Genomic DNA, 25387 nt, shown 5'->3' with positions numbered 1-25387 from the left:
AGAAATGTGCCTTTTACTTTTATTTTCCTTCATAACATGAGGACATAATTGTCCGCCATCTTGCTGTTAGGGTTACCTCCAAAAACCTTGTGAAAGGATGGGCAACAAATGAAAAGAAAAATGGTGAAGTTTGGTTATTTTGAGTCTCCAATGATTGTACTTTTCCTTTTGCTTAGTAGAACTCGTTTTCGGGGGCACATCTGTCCTTACAATACTTAGAATTCAAGATAAAGATACAATTCAAAATAAATTATTCCCCAAATGTTTTTTTAGCCATCAATATTTCTCTTACATGAATGTTTTGGGGACGTTAACCAACATTGATTTGTACTGTGTAATTGTGTACTCGGAGCAGCTCTGTTATTGACATACGAGGAAACTGGAAGTCGCCCAAGAGTAGAGAAGAAAAACAGGGACAGCTGCAGGGATTCTTTTTACCTCTTGGGGCTAAAAAAATACATTCTACGTGTAAGTCGGTGAGTTATAACACGGATTTGAAACAAAGAACACAAATCACTTAAGGTCGTGCCACTTTTTAGTACAAATACTGTAAAGTCAATTGAAGTCATGTTTATTTGTGACACCCTTAATTAAAAGGAGTCTCAAAGGGCTGCACAGACCACATATTATTGCAAACCCGATTATTATTACACCATCCCCTGATCTAAAATCTACATTAGGGCAAGGAAAAACTCAAAAACCTCAATTAAGTTAAGTCGTGTTTATTTGCATAGCCCTTAATCACAAGGAGTCTCAAAGGGGTGCACGGACCACAGATTATTGCAAACCACAGACTGTTATTACACCATCCCCTGATCTAAAACCTACCTGAGGGCAAGGAAAAACTCAAAACCTCAACATGAGGAAAATGAAGAAACCTTTAGAAGGGACCGCACATGAGGTAATCCCCCTTCCAAGATGACCAGGCTGCAATAGATGTTGCAATAATAGATAATACTGTCAGGACGGAAACAGGACCCAATTGCGTAACGTTTACCACAAGTTTTATTGAAAGAAAGAGAAAGGGCTGCGCCCACGATCCGGTGTTCGCTGGACGCAGGAAGCAAGTCGCTCTCTGATTCGGGCTGGGATCCAAACACGGAAGTCGATCCTCCGTAGTGAGCGATGGCGGTGTCAGGGTCGGAAAAAAACGGGTCGATAACCGGGACTGGGAGAGCAAGTCCGGGTCGAAAACGAGTCGTAAGCCAGAACGGGAGAGTAGACGTAGTCAGAGACAAGAAGAGGTCGTAAGCCGGGACGGGAGAACAGACGTGGTCAGGAATAAAACAGGTCGTAACCAGAGACAGACGGGAGCAAAAACAGGACAAGTAGGAGTCAGGGTCGAACAAGGTTTGCCTTGTATACACTGAAGTTCGCAGACGGACTGACAACAGGAGAGTGAAAAGACTGAGCTTAAAAATGACAGGGAACCAATCAGATAGCCCGCAGCGGTTGGCGCCAAACTATCATGACAAATACACAGATATTGTCAACGTAAAATTGAGGTCATTCATAAGTTATAGAATAGAAGTGTGTTTTAAGCCTAGATTTAAGACTGTAAAAGTACACATACATACGCTGGCTTTAAGGTCATTCGAACTCCAGCTGCTTCCAGCTGATTCTCATTTGAGCCAAGACCCCCATCCCAACCCCCCCCCCAAGTCTACATACTTCAACTTTCCAGTGTATTGCACAACATCCTGCACAATGGTGTCATATTTTTTCGACTGAGCTCCAAAAGCCAAAACAAAATAAACATCATGATACAATAATGAGTATTACGCTGTGCATTTGATTGATTTCATGCATGAAACGTTTTCAACAAAGAAGGAGGAGTCCATCCCCCAACACTCTTGAACACACCGATACAGTCGATATAAAGAAGCCAGCCCACAGAGGAGCACAGTCTCCCACTCTTTCCAGTTTTCCGACCAACATGGCTTCACGTCAGGTTCTGCTGGTTCTGCTGGCTATTGCATGCACAATCCAAGGTAAGATGGAAATGTCATTTGTAAACTGTCTCATAAGTAATTAACTCTGAAGTAGAGAGTGTTTCGGATTGATATTTTAAGGAGGCATTGTGTGATGTACGGCACTTCAATGTGTTCTGAGCTATCATGGGAAAATTATCCAAGAGACAGGAGATTGCTTTTTTGATGAAGCTCAAAAATTGGATCTCTTCAGGAGACCCTAAATGTGACATTTTTCACCTGTAACCATACATAATCAAAGAGAGGAAGCCACTTACAGTGTTTTAGGTTTTTTTTTTTTTTTTTTTGTGGAAATTATACCCCTGACCAACAAAGAGTATTATTAAAGGGAAATGTAAAATTTGCCAAAATTTGAAAGAATGTTTTGCTTTATTGATATGGATCACCTGTGCCCGCCCATTTGCCGCCAGCCGCTGCAGGCTACCTGATTGGTTCCCTGTCCTTTTTTTAAGGCCAGTCCTGTCACTCTCCGGTTGTCAGTCCGTCAGCGAACCTCTGTTGTTACAAGGCAAGCATTTTGACCCTGACTCCCGCCTGTCCGTTTTTCCATCCGTCCGTTCCTGATCTCCCCGTTTGTCTACGCCTCTGACCTGTTTTTGATTCCGACCACGTTTGCTCTCCTGTCCCGGCTTACGACCCGTTTTTGATCCCGACCACGTTTTTGCTCTCCTGTCCTGGCTATTGACCTGTTTTTCCGTCCTTGACACCGTCATCTCCTGCTCCTGAAGATTTCCTTCTGTATTCGGATCTCGATCTGATTGCTTCCCGCGTAAAGCGAGCACCGGATCGCGGGCGCTGCCCGGCCTCTTTTTATCAATTACCTTGTGGTTAGCGCTACGCATTTGGGTCCTGATTCTGGTCGTGACATTAATAGTAGCAATATATTAATCTATCCCCTTGTAATTGATTATCTACCTTGTGAGTACTTGTGTGCTTTTTATCTTATTTTTTTTAAATATATATTCAATTTTGGAAAATACAGGTCCCCATGACACAGTTCGTGTAAACACTGAACTCGCACTTGTTGACAAAACGTTAATGGTTCCAAAAGTTCATGCATAACTCCAGCGATCAATGAGGATAGCGCTTTACACTCCAACCAAATTTTATTACACTACGTAGAGCTGAATTTTAAAAAGACAGTGCTCTGTTTTGGGAACAGCAATAGATGTGTTATTATGGCTTTAACTTAAACTTGGATACCACGCTGATTTAAATACAAGAGGAAAGTGAACAACCCTTAACAGTGGTGAGCATTTGTCATTTGCTAGATGGGAGAGTGAGATTAGGCCACATCTGGTTCTCCACAAGAAATGCTCTGATCGAAAATTAGACTGTTCTCAAATGATTTTTTTTTTCTACAGGAAATAGGTTTTCCGTATCTGCCTGCAGATTGGAAGCAGTTTTGAAGAAGTATTATAGCACGTAGTCAAATTTGGTGTCCCACCCTTAGGTGACTGGGGTCAGTTTCTGAAATAACGTCTGCCCGGACATCCGGGGCATGCATCTTTTATGTCGGGTGTACAACTTACACAACGTCTCTGCCCGGGTGGCTGACAACTTTTTCAAGAAAGAAAAAAAAAATCTTTTTTTTTATTTATTAAACGATTCCTTTTTTCCGATTTCGAAATTTTCATTAGGTCTGGAAATATTGGCATTTTGGTTGGTTTGGCAATTTGCATACTCGGCAGCCAATCAGAAGCCTGCTTCGAATAACTTTGTGCTTCCGGACTTTCCCGAGTGTTATAAGGTCGGGCGTTTGCATATCATGCATCATTTTCCAAAGTAGACGCACAGAGAACGCTAGAAAAATGGAGAAGTGGTTAGGAATCAAGCCAAAACCTCAGCCCCAGAAGTAATGTTCAATAGAAGCTAACAAAATTTATGACGCTACGAAAGGTAAACGTACATTAAAAGCATCGTGGAAAGAGGAGTTCACGTGGCTTGTAGCAGACGACGCAACGCAAACTGTCAGGGGACCAGACCAGATCGGAGGCAGGAGGCAGGAAGGGAGAACTGATTCGCGTTAATGATCAGATACTTTTATTAAGGAAATAAAAGTCATCCAACACTCAGGGACAAAACAAAACAAAAACAGGCTTGCAGGCAAACAGGAACTAAGACTAGGGATACTCACAAAACAGGCTTTACTCAAAACGTGCCAACACAGGTTTCCTCCGAATCAAACAAAACAGGACAGAGCAAAACAGAACAGAAAATGCAATGAACCAGCAACCCGCAATACCCTCAACCCACCTTTAAGAAGCCCACACGCCAATTAGACGATCATCTCCAGCCGGTGCCCAGGGGGCGGGGCCAGCCGGTGGTCACGGCGACCATGCTGGCCATGACAGCAAACATTGCATGAATGAAGATGAGTAAACACAGGTACATACGGATGGCAGATGGAAAACAACGATATCATATACATGCAATGAATGTTATAAGTAGATTTATAATAAACTTAAATTTAAAGTGTCGTTCTGTTATGTATTCTGATTATCAATCCTTAATACTTTGCAACAATGGAGTTTTTTGCGATTAGGCATCTTTTTGTGTTTCAAGTTGTGAAAAATGGGGCAGGCAACTTTATGGCTGGGGCAGGCAACTTTTCAGAGTTGTCTGCCCTGGTGTCCGGTAACTTTTTGTCATGAGTTTCAGACGCTGTTAGGGCTAAACGGAACTCTATAAACTGTGTAAACACGTCTATCTCTGTATCGTTTTTTTGTTGCAAACGAAGCAAGCATTTGATGCTACTGTGCGCATGCGTCTGCGGCTGTAGCGATCGTATTCTATATAATAGGCTTATTAAAACAATAAAGCTATTGTCGGAAGCGCAGCAGAATGCACGTTCACGCGAGAGGGGGAGGATTTTGCAGGGGGGTTGAAATTAGGCACTACACCGGAAGACTCCTCAACAGCTGCAGAAGTGATTTTTTGCCATTTCATCGCAGAGCACAACATACCTCCAACAGTTGCCGATCACTTTACAAGGCTTATGAAAAGCATGTTTCCCAGTCACAAGGCTGCAAAAGTTTGTATTTTCTGTCCCTGTTAAATAGTCAATTTCAAATACAAGCATCAATGGTTGATTTTGTGGTTTGGTTTACAAAATAGAAATACCAACAAATTTTTTCCTCCAAAAATATCTTTATTTACAAATTTAAAAGTGTTATTAATGGATATTTTAGTTACGCTGGTAACAATTGTTCCTGATTTTTTTTTAAATTTTTATTAAGGATATGTACAGAATGATATAATGAAACACATGTACAATATAACATTTTAAACTACATACCAGCTCGGTGGCCTTGGGGGTAGGGCGCCTGCCCCGAGACTGGGAGGTTGTGGTTCAAGCCTCGGCCGAGTCATACCTAAGACTTAAACATTGGTACCCGTTGCCTTCCTGCTTGGCGTTCAGCATTAGGGGTTGGAATTGGGGGGTTTGGTCACCTAATGACTCCCAACACTTCAGTTGGGTTGAGCGAGGGGGCTGGGAATCCCCTCCTCTAAATCAATCTCCCAAAAAGAGTCAGAAATTACTCTAGCCACCTCCCACTAGGGGGATATGGCTGTGGTATATATATATATATATATATATATATATATATATATATATATATATATATATATATATATATATATATATATATATATATATATATATATATATATATATATATATATATATATATATATACAGTATATATATATAAACTACATAAATAAACTACATAAATAAACACGTTTGTAAAAAAAAATATGGTGTAAGATTTTTTTGTATTTTGGAAGGGAAAATACGACAGTTTGTAGGGGCATGGAGCCGCGGAGGTTGACAGGTATGGCAGAGGTGCTAAAAGTCTGCCTGTCAGTCACACAAACGAGCATAGAGAATTGGTGAGACATATGAAAACGACTCTTCGAAGAGAATGGTGGAGTGGTGAAGTATCGATCCATGTACCCGTTTCGTATCAATATTATCAATATTTGGAACGATCCACCCAGCCCCGGTCCCTCCTAATAGATGCACAAAGTATGCACTCAGCCATTTTAACGAGACCTGAGAGAACGCCAATAGGAGCTCAAGAATGTGCTGGAATTCTCAAAGATAAGTTCTCGGAGCGAAACGCCACATGGCCTGTGTTTTTAAGAATAATTGGCATTTAAAAAAAGACTAAAAGCTCCAAAAATGTACTGAAAAATATGTCTACTTTAAATTTATGTTTTCCAGTTTCTCTACAAGGGCCAGATGAGCGTAGACTTCTGGATCGTCTGTTTCATAGATACCACAAACTGGAGAGACCCGTCAGCAACGAGTCCCAGGCTCTCAACGTTAACATTGGGATCTTCCTCAGCCAGATTGTCGATGTGGTGTGTACTTTGATCTCCTTGTTGCAATTAAAACATACCTGTCAACCTGTACGTACAAAGTACGTTTATTATGCATTTTAGGATGTGTACGACGTAGAAGAAAATCTGTACGGAAAAACGCAAATTTGTCAATGATGGGTACCATCCGGTATACACCGACTATGACGAAACGGCAAATCAATCAAGTCAAACCAGTTGGCCGCGGTAGCCTCTATCTCGGTAAAAAAAAAATAATTGCAAACGAAGCGAGTGGTTTGATACCACTGTGTGTATGCGTCTGCCGCCTCGGATTTCATGTGGTAGTTATGTAGTGAAAGGAAGTCCGTCTCTTTTTAGAGAACCGGCTTTTTCGGTTCAACTCATTAAAGAGAGCCGGCTCTCAAACGGCTCACTTGCTTTTATGCATTGTATTACGAATCGTTATTGTTGTGTAAAGAAGTTAAGAAAAAAATGAGGTATGAAAGGAGAAAATGAAAAAAGACAGGTTTGTGGTTATCCCTTTAATCAATATATTACCAACAATAATTTAATGCAGAAAAAGAATTCATAATTTGAATAAGAAAATGTATCATTCTACTTAATTATATTTGTATGTATTTTTTCCTTCTACAGTGAACGTCTAAGCGACTTAATTTTTGAACTTTTTTTTATAATAAACCTCATTCATGTGGAGAAACTCAGTATCTCACAACAAAATGTTATTTAACAATATATATGATATAACGAAACACATGTCCAATACAACATGTTAAACTGCATAAATAAACACGTTCGGAAAAAAAAATGGTATTATTTTGTATTTTGTAAGGGAAAATACAACATTTTGTAAGGGCATGGAGCCCTGGAGCTTGACAGGTATGTTAAAATGATGATTATATTGATGATGATGACTATTATTGCTTGTTTTTCTCTCACAGGATGAGAAAAAGCAGTTGATGACAACCAATATTTGGACACAGCTGGTGAGAATAACATTTATAATAAAAGTATTATTTTTTTGTCTGAGTTTTGATTTTGTTTCTATCACATGTTTGTCCAGTTTTAGAACATGTGTACTCGTATCATGGAGTTGTGACTCATGTTTTTCCCTTTTTTTTAAGTTGCCACAAAATGTACTTGAAATATATGTAGTTTTTTTTAGCTATAAAAGTGATTCTAAAAAAAATAAACTTTGCGGAAAAGTAAGTACAGTGGAACCTCGGTTCTCGACCATAATCCGTTCCAGAACATTGTTCGAAAACCGATTTGTTCGATCACAGAAATCCGTTTTTTCCATTAAAAGTAATGTAAAATCGTTTTAATCCGTTCCAACACCCAGGATTGTTTACCATGAACGTAAACATGAAGCTAACCCAGGCTAATCGTACGTTCGCGTTAGCGTAATCTTCCGTACGAAAGATTACGCTAACATGAACGTGTAAAAATAAAAAAATCAGGCCATTTACACGTCATTTAGCACCGGGGTCTCCACAAAAAGTGGTGAGCGGTTAAAGGATAAAGGAAAGAATTATGAATAGGATTTCTTACCTTTGTGGTGGTCTGCAGAAGGCATGCTCTATTCCCTCGAAAGAAGGGAAACTCGCACACCTTCTTCATATTTTGCTGTTATTTATTTCTTAAATGCAATAGTTGTACGCACTGCTCTTCTTTTTTTCACCTGTAGCAACTTTGCTGCTTGCACCGACCTTCTTCGGAGGCATAATTAGAGGCTAAAACACTCCGTTCACCGATATTAAAAGCGAAAGCGAAAAGAATTCCGCGCGCACGTCATAACAGTTCTTCACGAGGGGTGGGGCAATCTACACGATCTACACCCGTACGCCGCTCAGCATCACACCCTAGCGTACCGGCGTTCGAACTCTGATTTTTTAAACGAAAAGCGAAGCAAGAATTTTTCGAAATTTTTGGTCGAGAACCGATTAGTTGGAACTGAGAGGCGTTCGAAAACCAAGGTTCCACTGTACAACATAATGAGCCTTCGCTCTGAAAATCCCAAGAGCCAAGAAGAAATCTGCAGGTTCAAGAGCGTTGATGTGGAACGCTCTGCCCCCTGAGATTCAATCTGCAACCTCAATGGAACTGTTTAACTCTAAGCTTAAAACACATATCTATTCGATAGCATATGTATGACCTATATTTTACTTTGACGATATCTGTGTAGTATTTTTTTATTGCAACATACGTTGCAGCCTGGTCACCCTGGAAGGGGATTCTTCATTTACCTCATGTTGAGGTTTTTGAGTTTTTCCTTGCCCTAATGAGGGTTTTAGATCAGGGGGTGGTGTCACAATGGTACATTCTCTATCTCTTTATTTCTTCTTTTGTTTTTGCGTCTTTGTTACTTTCTTTATTTTTTTTAGTTTTTCTTTCATTATTTTTGTTTCCATATTCTTTCTTCCTTTCTCTCTCTCATCTCATCTCATCTCATCAGCCGTACCGCTTATCCTCATTAGGATCGCGGGGGGGCTGGAGCCCATCCCAGCCATCTCCGGGCAGTGGGCAGGGGACACCCTGAACTGGTTGCCAGCCAATCTCAGGGCACACAGGGACAGACAACTCATTCGCTCATTCACACCTAGGGACAATTTGGACCGGCCAATTCACCTGAAATGCATGTTTTTGGAATGTGGGAGGAAACCGGAGTGCCCGGAGGAAACCCACGCAAGCACGGGGAGAACATACAAACTCCGCACAGGATGTCTGGAGCTGGATTTGAACCCACGACAGGTTCCCATGACATGAACTGTGCCGCACAAGCGCTAACCACTGCGCCGCCGTGCTGCCCCCTTTCTCTCTCTCTATTTCCTTATTTCTTTCTTTCTTTTTCTTTTTTCTCTCACTTTCTATCTCTCTTTCTTTCTTCCTTTGTATATGTGTCTTTGTTTCTTTCTGTATTTTTTATCTTCTTTCTTTCATTCTTTTTGTTTCCATCTTCCATTCTTTCATTCTTTTTGTTTCCACCTTTCCATCTTTGTGTATCCATCTTTTCCTCTTTCATTCTTTTTGTTTCAATCTTTTATTTTTTCATTCTTTTTGTTTCCATCTTTCATTCTTTGTTTCTTTTTTCTCTCTTTCTTTCTTTCTTATTTCTTTCTTTTCTTCTATCTTTTTTTCTATCTATCCTTCCTTCCTTTGTGTATTTGTGTATTGTTTTTCATTAAGTCATATCCGGGGCTACGAATAAGCTGCCTAGGTTTTAGAGGAGTCAAAAACGCATCGCTTTACTGCCCCCTTGCCATGGTTACTCGTCAAATCCAACCTCAGTTCATGCAGTATTTTGAGACAGCCGGTGAGCCCGGTAACACAAACCTGACTTAATTCATCTGACTCCTGAAACAGACCAGGATGGCACAACTCAAAAATCAGAGTAAGATTCAGCGCGCGTTGAAACTCCTGTGAGAAATAAGCTCAGTTTATGTTTATTTTAACTGACTCACTTATTTTGAGTCTGTCTGAATTTATCGTCCACAATACTCTGAATGCCACACATCTCTGGGTTAATTTACTCTGAGAATTTGCAAACCCTTCCAACCCCATGCTTACCGGTATGGTGTGAAAAAGATACTGTGTACCGTTTTCTAATTGTCTGTTCCACACTCCACAGTCTTGGAATGACTACGCATTACAGTGGGACCCGACGGAAAATAACGGAATCAGCACTCTCCGGTTACCTGACCATCTCCTCTGGAAGCCTGATGTTGTACTTTATAACAGGTACGACAATTACCCCGCCTTGAGACATTTTCACTTTACAGTATGGGAAGCACGGCGGCGCAGTGGTTAGCGGCACAATTCTGAGGTCATGAGGTCGAACCTCCTGTGTGGAGTTTGCATGTTCTCCCCGTGCTTGCGTGGGTTTCCTCCCACATTCTAAAAATATGCATGTTAGGTTAATTGGTCCAAATTGTCCCTAAGTGTGAATGAGCGAGCAAATTGTCTGTCCCTGTGTGTCCTGCGACTGGCTGGCAACCAGTTTGGTGTGTCCCCTGCCCACTGCCCGATGATAGCTGGGATGGGCTCCAGCACCCCCGCGACCCTACTGAGGATAAGCGGTGCAAATAATGGATGGATAGATGGATGGATGAATAGATGGTATGGAATAAGATGTCTTTTTAACCCCTCTTTCTCGCCTTCCTCCTAGTTGTTTACGTCACGTATTTTGGGATCGTGTCACCGTTCAAAATAGCTGTTTAGTTGGATTGCGATTACAAATACAGTATTTACTAACGCGACATAATCAAAGGCGAATGAGGGCTGCGTTGCAAAAAAATTGAAAGTGCTGTAGTTGAGTTGTGAATGAGCAATTTTGTTTCTTCTTGTTCTTGTTCTTCTTGTTCTTCTTCTTGTTCTTCTTCTTGTTCTTCTTGTTCTTTTGGGGTTTTTTTTCTTCTTGTTCTTCTTGTTCTTCTTGTTCTTCTTGTTCTTCTGGTTCTTCTGGTTCTTCTGGTTCTTCTGGTTCTTCTTGTTGTTCTTGTTTTTCTTGTTTGTTCTTCTTCTTGTTGTTGTTCTTCTTGTTGTTCTTCTAGTTCCTCTTCTTCTGCTTCTTCATGTTCTTCATGTTCTTCTGCTTCTCCTTGTACCTCTTTTTGTACATCTTGTACTTCTTCTTGTGCGTCTTCTTGTTCTTGTTCTTGTTCTTGTTCTCCTTGTTCTTGTTGTTCTTCTTGTTCTTATGGTTCTTGTTCTCCTTCTTGTTCTTGTTCTTCTTCTTCTTCTTCTTGTTATTGTTGTTCTTCTTCTTGTTCTTATGGTTCTTATTCTTGTTCTTGTTCTTGTTCTTGTTCTTGTTCTTGTTCTTGTTCTTCTTCTTCTTGTTCTTGTTCTTCTTCTTCTTCTTCTTAGGAACACAGTAGATTTCCCCATGTTTTTTTTTTTTTTTTTTTTTTTGGTTTGAACAAATTTATTGACACTAAAAACAGAAAACAATCCATGTACAGCCCTTTGAGACTTCTTGTGATTAAGGGCTATACAAATAAACTTGACTCGACTCGATTATGATATATACACCAAAAACCGACATGACACAAAGGCTGCAGTAGCACTTTACACCAGTGGTGGCAGTTGGTAAAAATGGAAAACTGCTACAATGCACAAATACGTTATACGACAGAAACGATGGTAAAAAAAAACACTGGTTATTGTCATAGCCCTCATTCAACAACTATCTAACTGATACTGTAATACATGTTTTGGCTCTTTTTTACAATGGTTGGACCAATCGAGCAATCACAACAGGGTTTTATTAAATCAGGGCAGTGCTTCTCAATTATCTCAATCATATTATAATCATTCCCCCCTAGGAAGAAGAAAACCTCTCGGTCCTCATTAAGCCACTATCCCGGCACCCCTGACTAAAAATAGTACAATTTAAAAATGCAAATTTTTAAGTACCTCTCTGCATAACAGTATCCTGATTATCATTAAAGAGAAAAAAAAGAAATAAATAGTAAGTAACTTACAACTAAGAGTAGATAACCAACATTAACTCTAGAGCTCAATATTAAGAAATGTTAACCTGCAAAACCAAAATATATAATGTAATTAGTGCAAATGGTTTAAAATAAGAATTATTATCTGCTTGGGCGGCATGGCGGTTGGGTGATTAGCGCGCAGCCTCACTGTGCGGAGGTTCAGGGTTCAAGTCAAGTGGGTTTCTTCCTTCCACATTCCAAAAACATGCATTTCAGGTTAATTGGCCGGTTGTAATAGTCCCTAGGTGTGAATGAGCGAGTGAGTTTTCTGTCTCTGTGTGCCCAGCGATTGGCAGGCAACCAGTTCAGAGTGTCCCCTGCCCACTGCCTGAGGATGGCTGGGATGGGCTCCAGCATCCCCGTGACCCTACTGAGCATAAGCAGTGCAGATAATGGATGGATGGATGGATGAATATGGGGAACACTATCCAGTGTTTGAACTCACTGCTAAAAATAACAAACCCTGACGACTAGATCTTCATGCAGACTCCTGATAGACCCTTCATATTATTATGTCTCATTGTTACATACAGGCAGCACTAATGTTATTCATTGTCATTTGCAGCGCAGACATAAGATCCGATTCCACCTATCACAGCAATATCGTGGTGAGCTCCTCAGGGTCCTGTATGTATATACCTCCAGGTAAGGACATTTTCTATTCCTCTCAAAAGCAGAGATGGGTAAAGAAGCCAGAAAAGTAGATAGACAGATAGATAGATAGATAGATAGATAGATAGATAGATAGATAGATAGATAGATAGATAGATAGATAGATAGATAGATAGATAGATAGATAGATAGATAGATAGATAGATAGATAGATAGATAGATAGATAGATAGATAGATAGATAGATAGATAGATAGATAGATAGATAGATAGATAGATAGATAGATAGATAGATAGATAGATAGATAGATGCTTTATTCATCCCCGTAGGGAAATTTACACTTCCAGCAGTATCTTTGTGTTGATTATTAACCGATTAACAGGATGGTGCTGTGTTTGTAGTTTAGCAACAGCAGAGTGGATGACGTCACACGCTAGGCCAAAAGTTCGACGTCCCTGCAGCAAATGAAAATCTCTGTGCCCAGGGTTACACCACCTCGTGTCCACGTAGATAGCGAGTCCGCCTCCTCCCCGTTTCCCGCAGGTTTTTGTGTCTCTGTCTGCCCTAACAGCGCTGAAGCTCCACGTTAGAGTTTGTGATGCAAAATGCACTCCCTGTACACTTTGATGTTTTTTACTAGCACAGCCAGTTTGTCGTTCTGTTACTGTACTGTTACTTCAGAAAAATATTACTCAAGTACAGTGGAACCTCAGTTTTCGAACGCCTCTCAGTTCGAACAAATCGGTTCTCGACCCAAAATTTCGAGAAATTCTTGCTTCACTTTTCATTCAAAAAATCGGAGTTCGAACGCTGGTATGCTAGGGGCTATGCTGAGCGGTGTAGATTTTTCCCCACCCCTCGTGAAGAACTGTTGTCACGTGACCGCGCACTTCTTTTTTCTTTCGTTTTTAATATCGTGAACAGAGTGTTTTAACCCCGAATTATGCCTCGGAAGAAGGTCGGTGCAAGCAGCAAAGTTGCTACAGGTGAAAAAAGAAGAGTAGTGCGTACAACTACTGCATTTAAGAAAGAAATAATAGCAAAATAGGAAGAAGATGTGCGAGTTTCTCTTCTTTCGAGGGAACAGAGCATGGCTTCTGCAGACCACCACAAAGGTAAGAAATCCTATTCATAAATCTTTTCTTTATTCTTTAACCGCTCACCACTTGTTGTGGAGACCCCGGTGCTTAATGACATGTAAACGACCTGATTTTTTTATTTTTACACGTTCATGTTAGCGTAATCTTTCGTACGGAAGATTGCGCTAACGCGAACGTACGATTTGCCTGGGTTAGCTTCATGTTTACGGTCATGATAAACATTTAGGGTGTTGGAACGGATTAAAACGATTTTACATTACTTTTAATGGGAAAAACGATTTTCGGTGATCGACCAAATCGGTTTTCGAACAGGGTTCTGGAACGGATTATGGTCGAGAACCGAGGTTCCACTGTATAAGTAAAAGTAGGCATCTAAATACTTACTTGGATAAAAGCAAGTAAGTAGTTTTTTTTAAAACGACCAATCAGATCATCAAATTATCAAAGTCCATCCGATCAACAGAACAGTAGATTAAAATAACTGACCTGCTTTAATAAACACACTTCTAGGGTAACATGATTTTGATTTGAAGCCAGGGGTGCTCCTCTTCTACTGTGTTTTCATAGTCGGTATTGCTAAGCGACCTTTTCGATCTGTTCCATCTGTAAATGACTTTTCTACCGCCGGGATGAATATGGCCACGTCATGGGGCTGTTACGTTTGATTGGTTAAACATGGTTGAGCCTGGCAGAGTTCTGCGACAAAATAAATGCGCCTTAGCGGAGACAGACAGACACGTTTTTACGTAGAGGGGATTTATTAAGTAACAAAGTAACGACTTCAACGTAGCGGGGTAAAAGTACCGTTTTTTCTTCACAAATTTACGAAAGTAAAAGTATAGGGATTTCAAAATACTCCTAAAGATACAAAATTTCCCAAAACGTACTCAAGTAAATGTATCGGAGTAGGTGTACTCAATTACTATCCACCTCTGTTTAAATGCATCATTGAACCTATTTGCTTTTTCATCCTTAGCTTTCAGTGACTGAAACATTACTTCTATTTTAGTCCCTTATATTATTCACACTCTTCAACTCCTCTCCTTAATTTCTAACAAAATACTTGTCTTTTTTCCCGTTCTGTACTCTGGAGTTTATTTTAGCACATGTAATTGAGTTCCTTCTGCACTGATTGCTTTTGTCATAGGTTAATTGCTTTTCAAAACTGTACTTTGCAATACTGTAGCTTTCATATGTTGTAGCTTTCAGAATTGTCATGTCCTGTAGTGACGTGTTGCTCTTTTCTTTCCTTTTCCTTAATTGTCTCTTGAAGATATAATTGGACCTCTGATGGGGCTTGCCTTCTGAATGTCTCTTGGTTACATTCTTTTCACGATACTATATATATTATTTTAACGATATCCTCTCAAGACAGAGTTAGATGCCTCTCGTTGCTATTTTGGTGTCTCCTTTTAAGTGTGTCACTGCTTTTTAGAAGACATATATAAGTTTTCTCATTACGTTTTCGTAGCAACACCCTCTACCGCAGGGGTAGGGAACTTATGGCTCTTTTCATGAGTACATATGGCTCCGAAATAAAATGTAACTACAGTGGAACCTCGGTTCTCGACCATAATCCGTTCGAAAACTGATTTGTTCGATCACCGAAATCATTTTTCCCATTGAAAATAATGTAAATCGTTTTAATCCGTTCCAACCCCCTGAATGTTTACCTTGAATGTTTAACGTAAACATAAAGCTAACCCAGTTATCGTAATCTTCCGTACGAAAGATTACGCTAACACGAACGTGTAAAAATAAAAAAAATCTGGTCGTTTACGAGTCATTTAGCACCCGGGTCTCCACAACAAGTGGTGAGCGGTTCATTGGAAAGGGGGCTCCGTTCCAACACCCTGAATGTTGGGCTTCGTTCCAACACCCTGAATGTTTACCTTAAATGTTTAACGTAAACATAAAGCTAACCCAGGCTAATCGTACGTTCGCGTTATCGTAATCTTCTGTACGAAAGATTACGCTAACATGAACGTGTAAAAATAAAAAAAAGGATAAAGAAAAGAATTATGAATAGGATTTCTTACCTTTGAGGTGGTCAGCAGAAGGCGCAGGAATGGAGGAGGAAGGAAAATTATTGTTTGGAAGGATGTTCTTTTCTCTTAAAATACCGATCTAATGACACTTGCTTCTGCCTTGTTTTTAGCACTTTTCTAAAGTGACTCAAGACAGTGTCATTAAAGTACTTATTCTTTAGTATCGTACTGATCGTAGATTTAGCCATGCTGCATTCCCTATCAAGATCAGACACTCGCACACCTCCTTCATATTTTGTTATTATTTCTTTCTTAAATGCAATAGTTGTACGCACTACTTTTCTTTTTTCACCTGTAGCAACTTTGCGGCTTGCACTGACTTTCTTCGGAGGCATAATTGGGGGCTAAAACACTTCGTACACCTATATTAAAAGCGAAAGCAAAACGAAGCACGATCGCACGCGATAACAGTTGGTCACGAAAAGCCCGATCTACACCCATACGCTGCTCAGCATCGCACCCTAGCGTACGCACTCACGCATTACCGGCGTTTGAACTCCGATTTTTTTTGACCGAACAGCGAAGCAAGAATTTCTCGAAATTTTGGGTCGGACTTTGTTTGAACTGAGAGGCGTTCGAAAACCAAGGTTCCACTGTATTGCACATCTCTCTGTGGCGTTCCAAAGTCAAGTGATTTCATCCTGATTCTGGTTCATATAAAGCCGAAGCAACTTAATGCAGAAGTTCGATAAGAAACCATTTAAACTGATGCTTAAAAACGCTGGCAAACGACTTTGATTGGGTGAGCAGTACAGGTGGGCGGGACCCTGCACAAGCACAAGGCACTTCCTTCTCTCTCTCTCTCTCGCTCGGTGCAGTCTACACCGAAAGTGAATATGACATGTACTTATCGTTTGCCGTAATTTGTGACATTTTTACAAGAGAACTTTGCATGCACATTGTTTTGAAACCGTTGTTTAGGACAAATTTCATGGGAAAAAATGGCCTCAACACTCTTAACTGAAGGTGGAAGACAAACTGTAAAAGGCATATTTACATTGATTTGGGACACAGGATTTGGCATTAGTATTATTTCATACATTTGATTAAATCATCAAATGACACAGAGTGAAATAAACTTGAAGAATTAGCTTTTGTCTAGAGAGCGTGTTTGGCAGTTTTTTCAATTTTGTCTGAAAATATATGATGGGGCTCTCTCAATTTATTTTTAAAACATTTTTTGCTTTTAAGGCTCTTTGCGTCAAAAAGGTTCCTGACCCCTGATCTACCGCATTGATTTCCCTTCCAGGCATCTTTAAGAGCACCTGCTACATGGATCTCCGCTGGTTCCCCTTTGACATCCAGAGGTGCGACCTCAAGTTTGGCTCCTGGACATACGGAAGCTCCTCTTTAGACTTAACGATGATCGAGGCAGACATCAGTCAATTCATTCCGAATTCAGAGTGGGAACTCTTGGGTAAGAATAAGTCGATATTTTTCATCATTTGCACTGATTACAATTTATGCAAGAGGAAAACAGAAGGAAACCATAACAGTGTCATTAGTAGTCCAGTCAAATTGGGTTTACCCAGAACCAGTGGGCCCAAGGCACAAGCAAGCTAAGCGGCTGCTTAGAGCCCTGCAACCACTAGGGGGCCCCCTAGAGTGGTTAACTTTTTTGTGCCATCATTGTCCCCATCGTCACTTTGTGTGTCCACTCAAAAATACTTCTTCAGAAATACAACAAAACTATAACTACAATACATATATAAGTGCCGCTTTAAAGAAATTGGTGGACAGGTGGAGTATTCATCCCAGGACAATAGAATCGATCCCATCCAAGTCATTGCTTGGTATCTATAATATTGATATTTGTATCGATCCGCCCACCCCCGACAATGAAAAATCCTGATAGCATTCATGAGCTTTAAATGCAGCACTCCATCCAGCCTTTAAAGAGCATGCCATGAGGTTCTTTAACTCCACCTGGGGGAGTAAAAGCCCACATTAAACTAATCTATCTATCTATCTATCCGTCTATCTGTCTGTCTGTCTGTCTGTCTGTCTGTCTGTCTCTGTTTTTGTGTTTAAAAGTCGACATTCCAAATCGGAATTTATTTGTAGAGCACTGTTATGGCAATGAATACACTCAAAAGTGTATGATAAGGGGAAAAAAAAAAAGTTTGTCACGGTTGCCATGGCGCCCAATTGGCCCCGCCCGTGTGGCACCAGCTGCGGCTCGTTGACAGATTGGTTTTCCGTCTATTTAAGCTTAATGCTCTCACTCTTTCTTTGTCAGTCCGTCAACAAACCTCTGACTCGGTCCTGTTTACTCTCGGTATCTCCTGTCCGATATGAGTCCAGTTTATTTTGTCTTGTTTAATATCGGTTTCCAGTTTCGTTACAGTTTTCGTTTCTGTTTAATTTCGATATCCTGTTCTGATATGAATCCTGTCTGTCCCGTTGTTTAATATAGGTTTCCAGTTTTGTTCTCGTCTAGTTTGTCCTGTTTAATTTCGATACCCTGTTTTGACATCAATCCTGTCTGTCCCGTTGTTTAATATCGGTTTCCAGTTTTGTTCCCGTCTAGTTCGTCCTGTTTAATTTCGATATCCGGTTTTTATATCAATCCTGTCCGTCCCGTTGTTTGATATCGGTTTCCAGTCTTGTTCCCGTCTAGTTTGTCCTGTTTAATTTCGATACCCTGTTTTGACATCAATCCCGTCTGTCCCGTTGTTTAATATAGGTTTCCAGTTTTGTTCCCGTCTAGTTTGTCCTGTTTAATTTCGATATCCGGTTTTGATATCAATCCTGTCTGGCCCGTCCTGTCCGGTATCGACCCCATCTGTCTGATATCTCCTCGGGCAATTGGTACCGATCTCGTCGGCCTCTGGCTTCCTATCATTCCACGCCATGACTCCCCATTTCACGTAACATAATAGGCTATGTGTGAGAAACGACATGCATTTGGGTCCTGATCAGGTTCCGGTTCTTGACACGAACACCAAACTCCCAGACACACAGAACAGTTAAAACAATATAAAAACAAAATAATTAACGATAAAAATAATACAATTATGGGAAGGAACAAACCAACCGTGTGAGGAAAGGGAAGGGCTGGGTAGGGTTACTTTAACTGGATTACTTTAAATTACTTTTGGATTACTCCAATACCAAAAATGCTAATAAAAGACAAAAGAAACTAAATATGAATAAAATGACTAAATTTTGTGCAGGCTTGGGGAGTAACAGAATACATGGAACGGCAAAAATAATGTTGGCAAGCTGTTTGGATTTATTTTCATTTTCTTTCTGACGCATTTTATGTTAGTTTTGCCGGAGATCAAAGAGATCAAAGCCAGCAGAGAAAGCTTATCACGTGTTGTGAGTCATCATTTCATTCATATTTAGTTTATTTTGTCTTTTATTAGCATATTTGGTATTGGAGTAATCCAAAAGTAATTGAAAGTAATCCAGTTAAAGTAACCCTACCCAACCCTGATGGTAGCAGATGGCCTCAGAAAGGATTTTTAGCCATTGAAACATACCCTACCAGTGCTCTACTAATAACTTGCACGTGGATCATCTAATTTACTCTATTATGTCTTCATAATTCATTTTTATGCTGGTGATTTATTCGTATTTTGTCTTACAGCGGTTTCAGGAAAAAAGAATACCCCCATTTATCCTTGCTGTCCGGACGAAAGCTATCCGGACGTCACTTACACCATCGCGATCCGCAGACGCACTCTCGTCTATGTGTGGCATTTGCTCATCCCCTGTATCATTATCTCTGCCATGGCCCTGTTTGTCTTCCTGTTGCCTCCTGATTCTGGAGAGAAGATATCACTTGGTGGGTGGAGCCAAAGAGCTTTTATTTTATGCAGGGGTGTCAAACAGATTGAATCCGGCCCGCTAGACAACGCTCAGAGAAGCGCAAGAGAGAAATAAACTGCCGGTTGAAATATGTCTACTTGATGTTCCCAAAACCAGGTGCCTCTCACAAACGGTGTACTTGCATTTCTCTCTATCTCTCTCTATCTCTCTCTTTTTTTATTGTTCTTCTGTCTTTTTCTCACTGTCTTTCACCTTCTTTTGCTCGCTCTCTTTCTCTCTTTCTCTCTCTCTTGCTTTCTCCTTCTCTCTTTCTCCCCTTCTCTCTTTGTCTCCTTCTCTTTTCTTTATTTCTATTTCTCTTTGGATTTCGCTCTTTTCTTTCTTTTACTTTCTCATCTGTCACTGTTTCTCTTTTTATCTCTTTTGTTTCTCACTCTCTCTCTCTCTCTCTCTCTCTCTCACTCCCTCCCTCCATTTTTTCTCACTCTATCCCTCTCTCTAATTCTCTCTCTTTTTCTCTTTCTTTGTTCCTCTTTGTCTCCTTCTCTCTGTGTCTTTTACCTTCTTTTGCTCTCTCTCTTTCTCTCTTTCTTGCGTTCTCCTTCTCTCTTTCTCCCCTTCTTTCTTTCTTTCTTTCTTTCTATTTCTCTTTGGATTTCTCTCTTTTCCCTCTTATTTTCTCATCTGTCACTGTTTCTCTTTTTATCTCTTTTGTTTCTCACTCATTCTCTCTCTCTCTCTCACTCCCTCCCTCCATTTTTTCTCACTCTATCCCTCTCTCTAATTCTCTCTCTTTTTCTCTTTCTTTGTTCTTCTTTGTCTCCTTCTCTCTGTGTCTTTTACCTTCTTTGCTCTCTCTCTTTCTCTCTTTCTTGCTTTCTCCTTCTCTCTTTCTCCCCTTCTTTCTTTCTTTCTTTCTTTCTATTTCTCTTTGGATTTCTCTCTTTTCTCTCTTATTTTCTCATCTGTCACTGTTTCTCTTTTTATCTCTTTTGTTTCTCACTCACTCTCTGTGTCTCTTTTCTCTCTCTCTCTCACTCTCTGTGTCTTTTACCTTCTTTTGCTCTGTCTCTTTCTCTCTCTTTCTTGCTTTCTTGCTTTCTCCTTCTCTATTTCTCCCCTTCTCTCTTTATCTTCTTCTCTTGACTTTCTTTCTTTTTATTTCTCTTTGGATTTCGCACTTTCTCTCTCTAACTTTCCCATCTCTCACTATCTCTCTTTTTAACTTTTGTTTCTCACGCTCTCTCTCTCTCTCTCTCTCTCTCTCTCTCTCTCTCTAGCTCTATTTCCCCCCCTTCTCTTTCTCTTATTTCTTTCTCTCTGTTTTCTTTCTCTCTAATCTACTAGCCCGGCCCCTGAGAGAATGTTTGTTCTATCGTGTGGCCCCCTAGTTAAACTGAGTTTGACACCCCTGATTTTATGAAAAGAAAACAATGCCTTGATTTTCAAGATGTTAAGTCTGTTTCGATATTTTCAGGTGTCACAGTCCTGCTCTCCCTTGTCGTCTTTATGCTAATGGTTGCAGAAATGATGCCAGCCACTTCGGACTCAGTGCCTTTAATAGGTAAAACAATATGTCTGGGTAGAATTCTTGAAATCAAGTGTTTATTCTAAGCACGGCTTTCGCTCCTACGATTGCTTGTAAGCCTTGATTTCCGTGTATCTGAAGTATCCTTAAAAAATTGAAAGTAGAATATTATAGCTTGCCCTGCGATTGGCTGGCAACCAGTTCAGGGTGTCCCCTGCCCACTGCCCGATGAGCTCCAGCACCCCCGCGACCCTACTGAGGATAAGCGGTGCGGCTAATGAGATGAGATGAGATATTGTAGCTGTTATCATTGTCCAACTGAATTCAAAGTACTTTTATAATTTTTTTTCTCTGTTTTTATTTTAATTTCACCAGAGCTGTTATGTGATCGCAACACATTGGGATGCAGGAAAGGGGGTTGGGACATGGGGTGTTTAATGCTTATCCGGGTTTTCTGTTAGTGTAGCATGAAAATGGTGAAAGTAAGAAAAGGCAGCGTTCAAATACAGTCCAAATGCAAACCCAAGCCCCAAAAAGATGAAAAAATAAAGAGTTTTTTCTAGCACATCTAAGCTTAACAGAGGAGGCAATGATGACTTAAGCCAGAAGATGGCGTCAGCCAATAGAAATTTTCAAAATTTCAGACAGCACCTCTAACTTTTTTACTGTCAGTCATTTCATTACTTTTTCAACACTTCTACTCAAGTCACAAAATCAATAATCTATATAATAGATAATACTTTTACATTAAAAAATGAATCATTATGATCATGTTTGTCGTCTGTGATAAAAGAGGAATTTATTTTATAAAAAAAATCAAAAACAGATCTAATTAAATTTTTCACTTTTATGACAACCACACGTTTGCTCACTAATAATTACGTGTACCTGAATACTTGGGAAAATTATGTGAAAAGCTTTCAGCCGCTCTTCCCCCCAGCTCTGTAACTCATTGCCGCCTGAACTCCGAAATTCGGTGACCTTGTCCACCTTCAAATCCGGACTCAAAACTCACCTCTTCAGATTTTTCTTGACCATCTGCCTCACACACCATTTATTACTTGCTTGTTTTACTCTTGTTTTACTCTTCGTTTATTGTTGTTTCCTACTCATATGTACAGCGACCTTGGGTTTCCTGAGAGGCGCTTCAAAATACAATGTATTATTATTATTACTGACATTTACTGTGCCGTGAAATACTGTATGGCCAAGGGCCAAAAGTTGTAACATCAAAAAGCTGTAGCTTTTACTTATTATTCTCTTGATTGAAATTGGAGAAACATTTCTTAAGTTTTCTTGAAAAGAAACAATGAAAAGTTAGAAACAACAAAGATATGAGTTTAAATGCTCGCATTCTGTACTCCTGGATGCAAACAGTGATTTTAAAGATGGATTATTAAGTGAAATTTTTGTCTGCCCTTAATGAGATGGGGCGGCAGTAGCTCAGGAGGTAGAGCGCTCGTCTTGGGATCAAGGGATCCCAGTGCGAATCCCGGCTCGTCCGTGTTACATGTCGAAGTGTCCTTGGGTAAGACACTGAACCCCTAATACCCCCAATAAGCAGGTTAGCGTCTTACATGGCTGGGAAATGTGAAGCACACTGTAAAGCGCTTTGGGAAGTCATTGACTTGAAAAGTGCTATATAAATGCAGATCATTTCATTTTATGGGAGAGGCCCCAGTTAACCCTCATGAACCAGATGAAGAGGGCTATATTTGTATGCATGATGAAAAGCTGAACAAATACTATCTTTTGAAACTATGTTATTACCTTTCTAGCGCAGTACTTTGTCATCACCATGGGGATTGTTGCACTCTCTGTGATGGTCACGGTCATGGTCTTGAAAATACACCATCGTGACCCTAATGGAGCCAAGATGCCAAAATGGGTAAGCGTCCATTTTATTTTATTAACATATCGAGCTGGGAGTTTCATGATAACAATGAGTAATTTTCTCATATCTTTCTTTAAATGTTCTGTCCCAAAAGAGCCGTGTGGTCCTCTTTGATTGGTGTGCCTGGTTCCTGCGCATGAAGCGTCCAAGTGAGGACAAGACACAGAGCGATACCTCCAACATGGACCTCAAAAACAGAATGGAGAGTGGTCACCAGGCCTCAAGCGACTCTGTCGATGCCAGTAGATTTGAACCCCAGCTTGCTAATATCCTGGAGGAAGTGCGTTATATTAACAAACGCTTCCGTGACCAGCAGGAAGTACAGGCCAAACGCAATGATTGGAAGTTTGCTGGTGCTGTAATTGACCGTCTTTGTTTTCTGATTTTCTTGCTATTCAATATCTTGTGCACGTTATGGATTCTGACGTCAGCCCCGAATGTAAATGAGGCTGAATCCTCAGATATGTAGTCCTGTGTATTAAAAATCGCACAGAAAACATTATAAATTGTTTATCTCAACGATGCATTTTCGACTAAATATGCATCTCAATGAACAGTGCCCTGCATGCGTACTCCATTCCTTTCTTTTTTACCCATTTTGATGCATTTTAGTGAATTTCTCTTTTTCAATAACCTTGTGTAATTTGTGTTTGATATGACAATGTCTTAGTTTCTCTTTTTGCATATGCTGCCAGGACAAGAACAGGAAACGGGACCCACTCGCGTAACGTTACTCATAGTTTTATTGGGGAGAAGGGAAAGGAGCATACACGATCCGGAGATCGCTGGTAGCGGGGAGAAGGTTTCTCAGACGCGGAAGTGGGACTTTTTTGGCGAGCGAAGGGTCGTGCCGGGAACGGAAAAAAGTCGAAAAACCGGGAGAAGAGAGTAGACGTGGTCGAGATAAAAAATGGATCGTTATTCGGGGCGGGAGAACAGACGTGGTCGAGATCAAAACAGGTCGTAATTCGGGACAGGAGAGCAGATGTGGTCAAGATCAAACAGATCGTAGCGGGAGAAAAACAAGAGCAAAAACGGGCGAAAAAGGGCTTGCCGTGTAAAAACGGACTGGACAGAGTTTAAATACTGACAGGGAGCCAATCCGTCAGCAAGCCCCAGCTGGCGCAACCCGGGCGGGGCCAATTGGGCGCCATGGCAACCGTGACACATGCAGATAGTTAATTGCATTAATTGTTTGCGTGTGTTTCAATAAAATTGTTTATCATTGTTTTACTCAGTACTCCATCAAAGCAAAAACATACAGAATGAAGGATAGTTTATTCCCAAAAACTTCATTTATGGCATCACTGTTCGAGAAATCCTTCACAGAAGCACACAGGAGCACCCAGAAGCATGACTAGGAGTCAAATCGCCCTAATCGTTTACAACACATGCTATTTTCTGGAGCATTTAAATATCAAAAAACCTGAGTCACCTATTAGAATGTACTTTATCTCCATACATAATAATGCACACATTTAAAGTTACTATACCGTAATTCAAAATTAATTGTCCTTGTGTCCATAAGTTTTACCCCTTCATAAGATCTTGCTTCCTTAGAAAGGTCCGTCTTGGAACTGGCTTTGGAAGTACATCTGTGACCAAATCGTTGTTTTTTTCAGCCATAGTGGGTTAACATTTTCAACAAGACACATTTGATCCATTTTTTCAAAAGATATAATGTAGCTTGGTTGATCTCCATAGTGCTGTCTTGACTCTAGTGAGCATCCAATCACAAAACGCGAAGATGTCATTTCTTCTTTTTTAAGTTTAATGGCAGTTGGCATTATCATTTTTATGTATAACCGTTACCATTACCTCTGTCACGTTCAACATGAGGCCTTCTAGCTGGCCTTACTTTCTCCATCTTGGGATCTGATTGTTTATCACAACTATCGTATTTTCAAGACCATAAGGCACACATACGTCTCAGATTTTCTTCAAACTGTGTGGCACGCCCTATTGAGTAGTACGCCCTGTGTCTCATGTAAAGTGGTAGTCAGACCAGCTCAGTCGTTTTAGGGTTAGGAGACTGGGAAGTCAGAGGTTTGAGTCTTGGCCGAGTCAAGACTGATAACAATTTTAGGTGAAATCCGAGGTCTTTCGTGAGATTGTTCACTTTTCCAACTAAATGAGACATGTATGCGATCTCCTGTGACTTTGATAACTCTTCCCGAGTTCGCCACACGTTCCCCACAAGCAGACAAGGACTTGTGACGTCACACGAAATGCATCCACTGTGTGCAGAAGTACCACTCATAGATGCTAACGCCGTATCGTATCTAGCATTTTCAAAGTTAGTGTTATCCTCTTTCACGAAACGGTGTCATTTTTACAACCTGACCAGGACTACGGTGGCACAGAAACTTACAGCTGATTGTGATGAAAAGAATGGATTGTTTACCCTTGGGTGTGACTGTGATTTACCGAAGCTGTTCTGGTCAGAAACAGAGAACCAGGATTTTGATAGTTATGTTATGGATAACCGGTAAGAAAATGTGGCAAACTGTTCTGCCCCAGCTTTTTTTTTTAAATCTTGTTTATCCGTATCTTTTTCTTTGAAATCCATACTTAAATAAAACGCAACAAAACTCC

General features: G+C 40.3%; 1 protein-coding gene across 1 annotated transcript; it reads left to right on the top strand.

Annotated features, from left to right (window-relative positions):
• Positions 1–1841: 1841 nt before the first annotated feature.
• LOC148366807 (neuronal acetylcholine receptor subunit alpha-7-like) lies at positions 1842–25387 on the top strand. Its single transcript, XM_088333619.1, has 10 exons — positions 1842–1991; positions 6223–6362; positions 7280–7324; positions 9967–10076; positions 12399–12478; positions 16843–17010; positions 19189–19386; positions 20848–20934; positions 22677–22786; positions 22887–25387. Exons 1-10 carry the CDS (start codon positions 1937–1939, stop codon positions 23259–23261), a joined length of 1368 nt encoding a protein of 455 aa, XP_088189745.1. The 5' UTR covers positions 1842–1936; the 3' UTR covers positions 23262–25387.

The sequence above is a fragment of the Urocampus carinirostris genome, chromosome 4 (genome assembly GCF_059441175.1).
Source record: "Urocampus carinirostris isolate Australia breed hairy pipefish chromosome 4, RoL_Ucar_1.0, whole genome shotgun sequence".
Taxonomy (NCBI): Eukaryota; Metazoa; Chordata; class Actinopteri; order Syngnathiformes; family Syngnathidae; genus Urocampus; species Urocampus carinirostris.
Note: the sequence above shows the minus strand (reverse complement) of the source record. Positions and strands in the feature narration are given on the sequence as shown.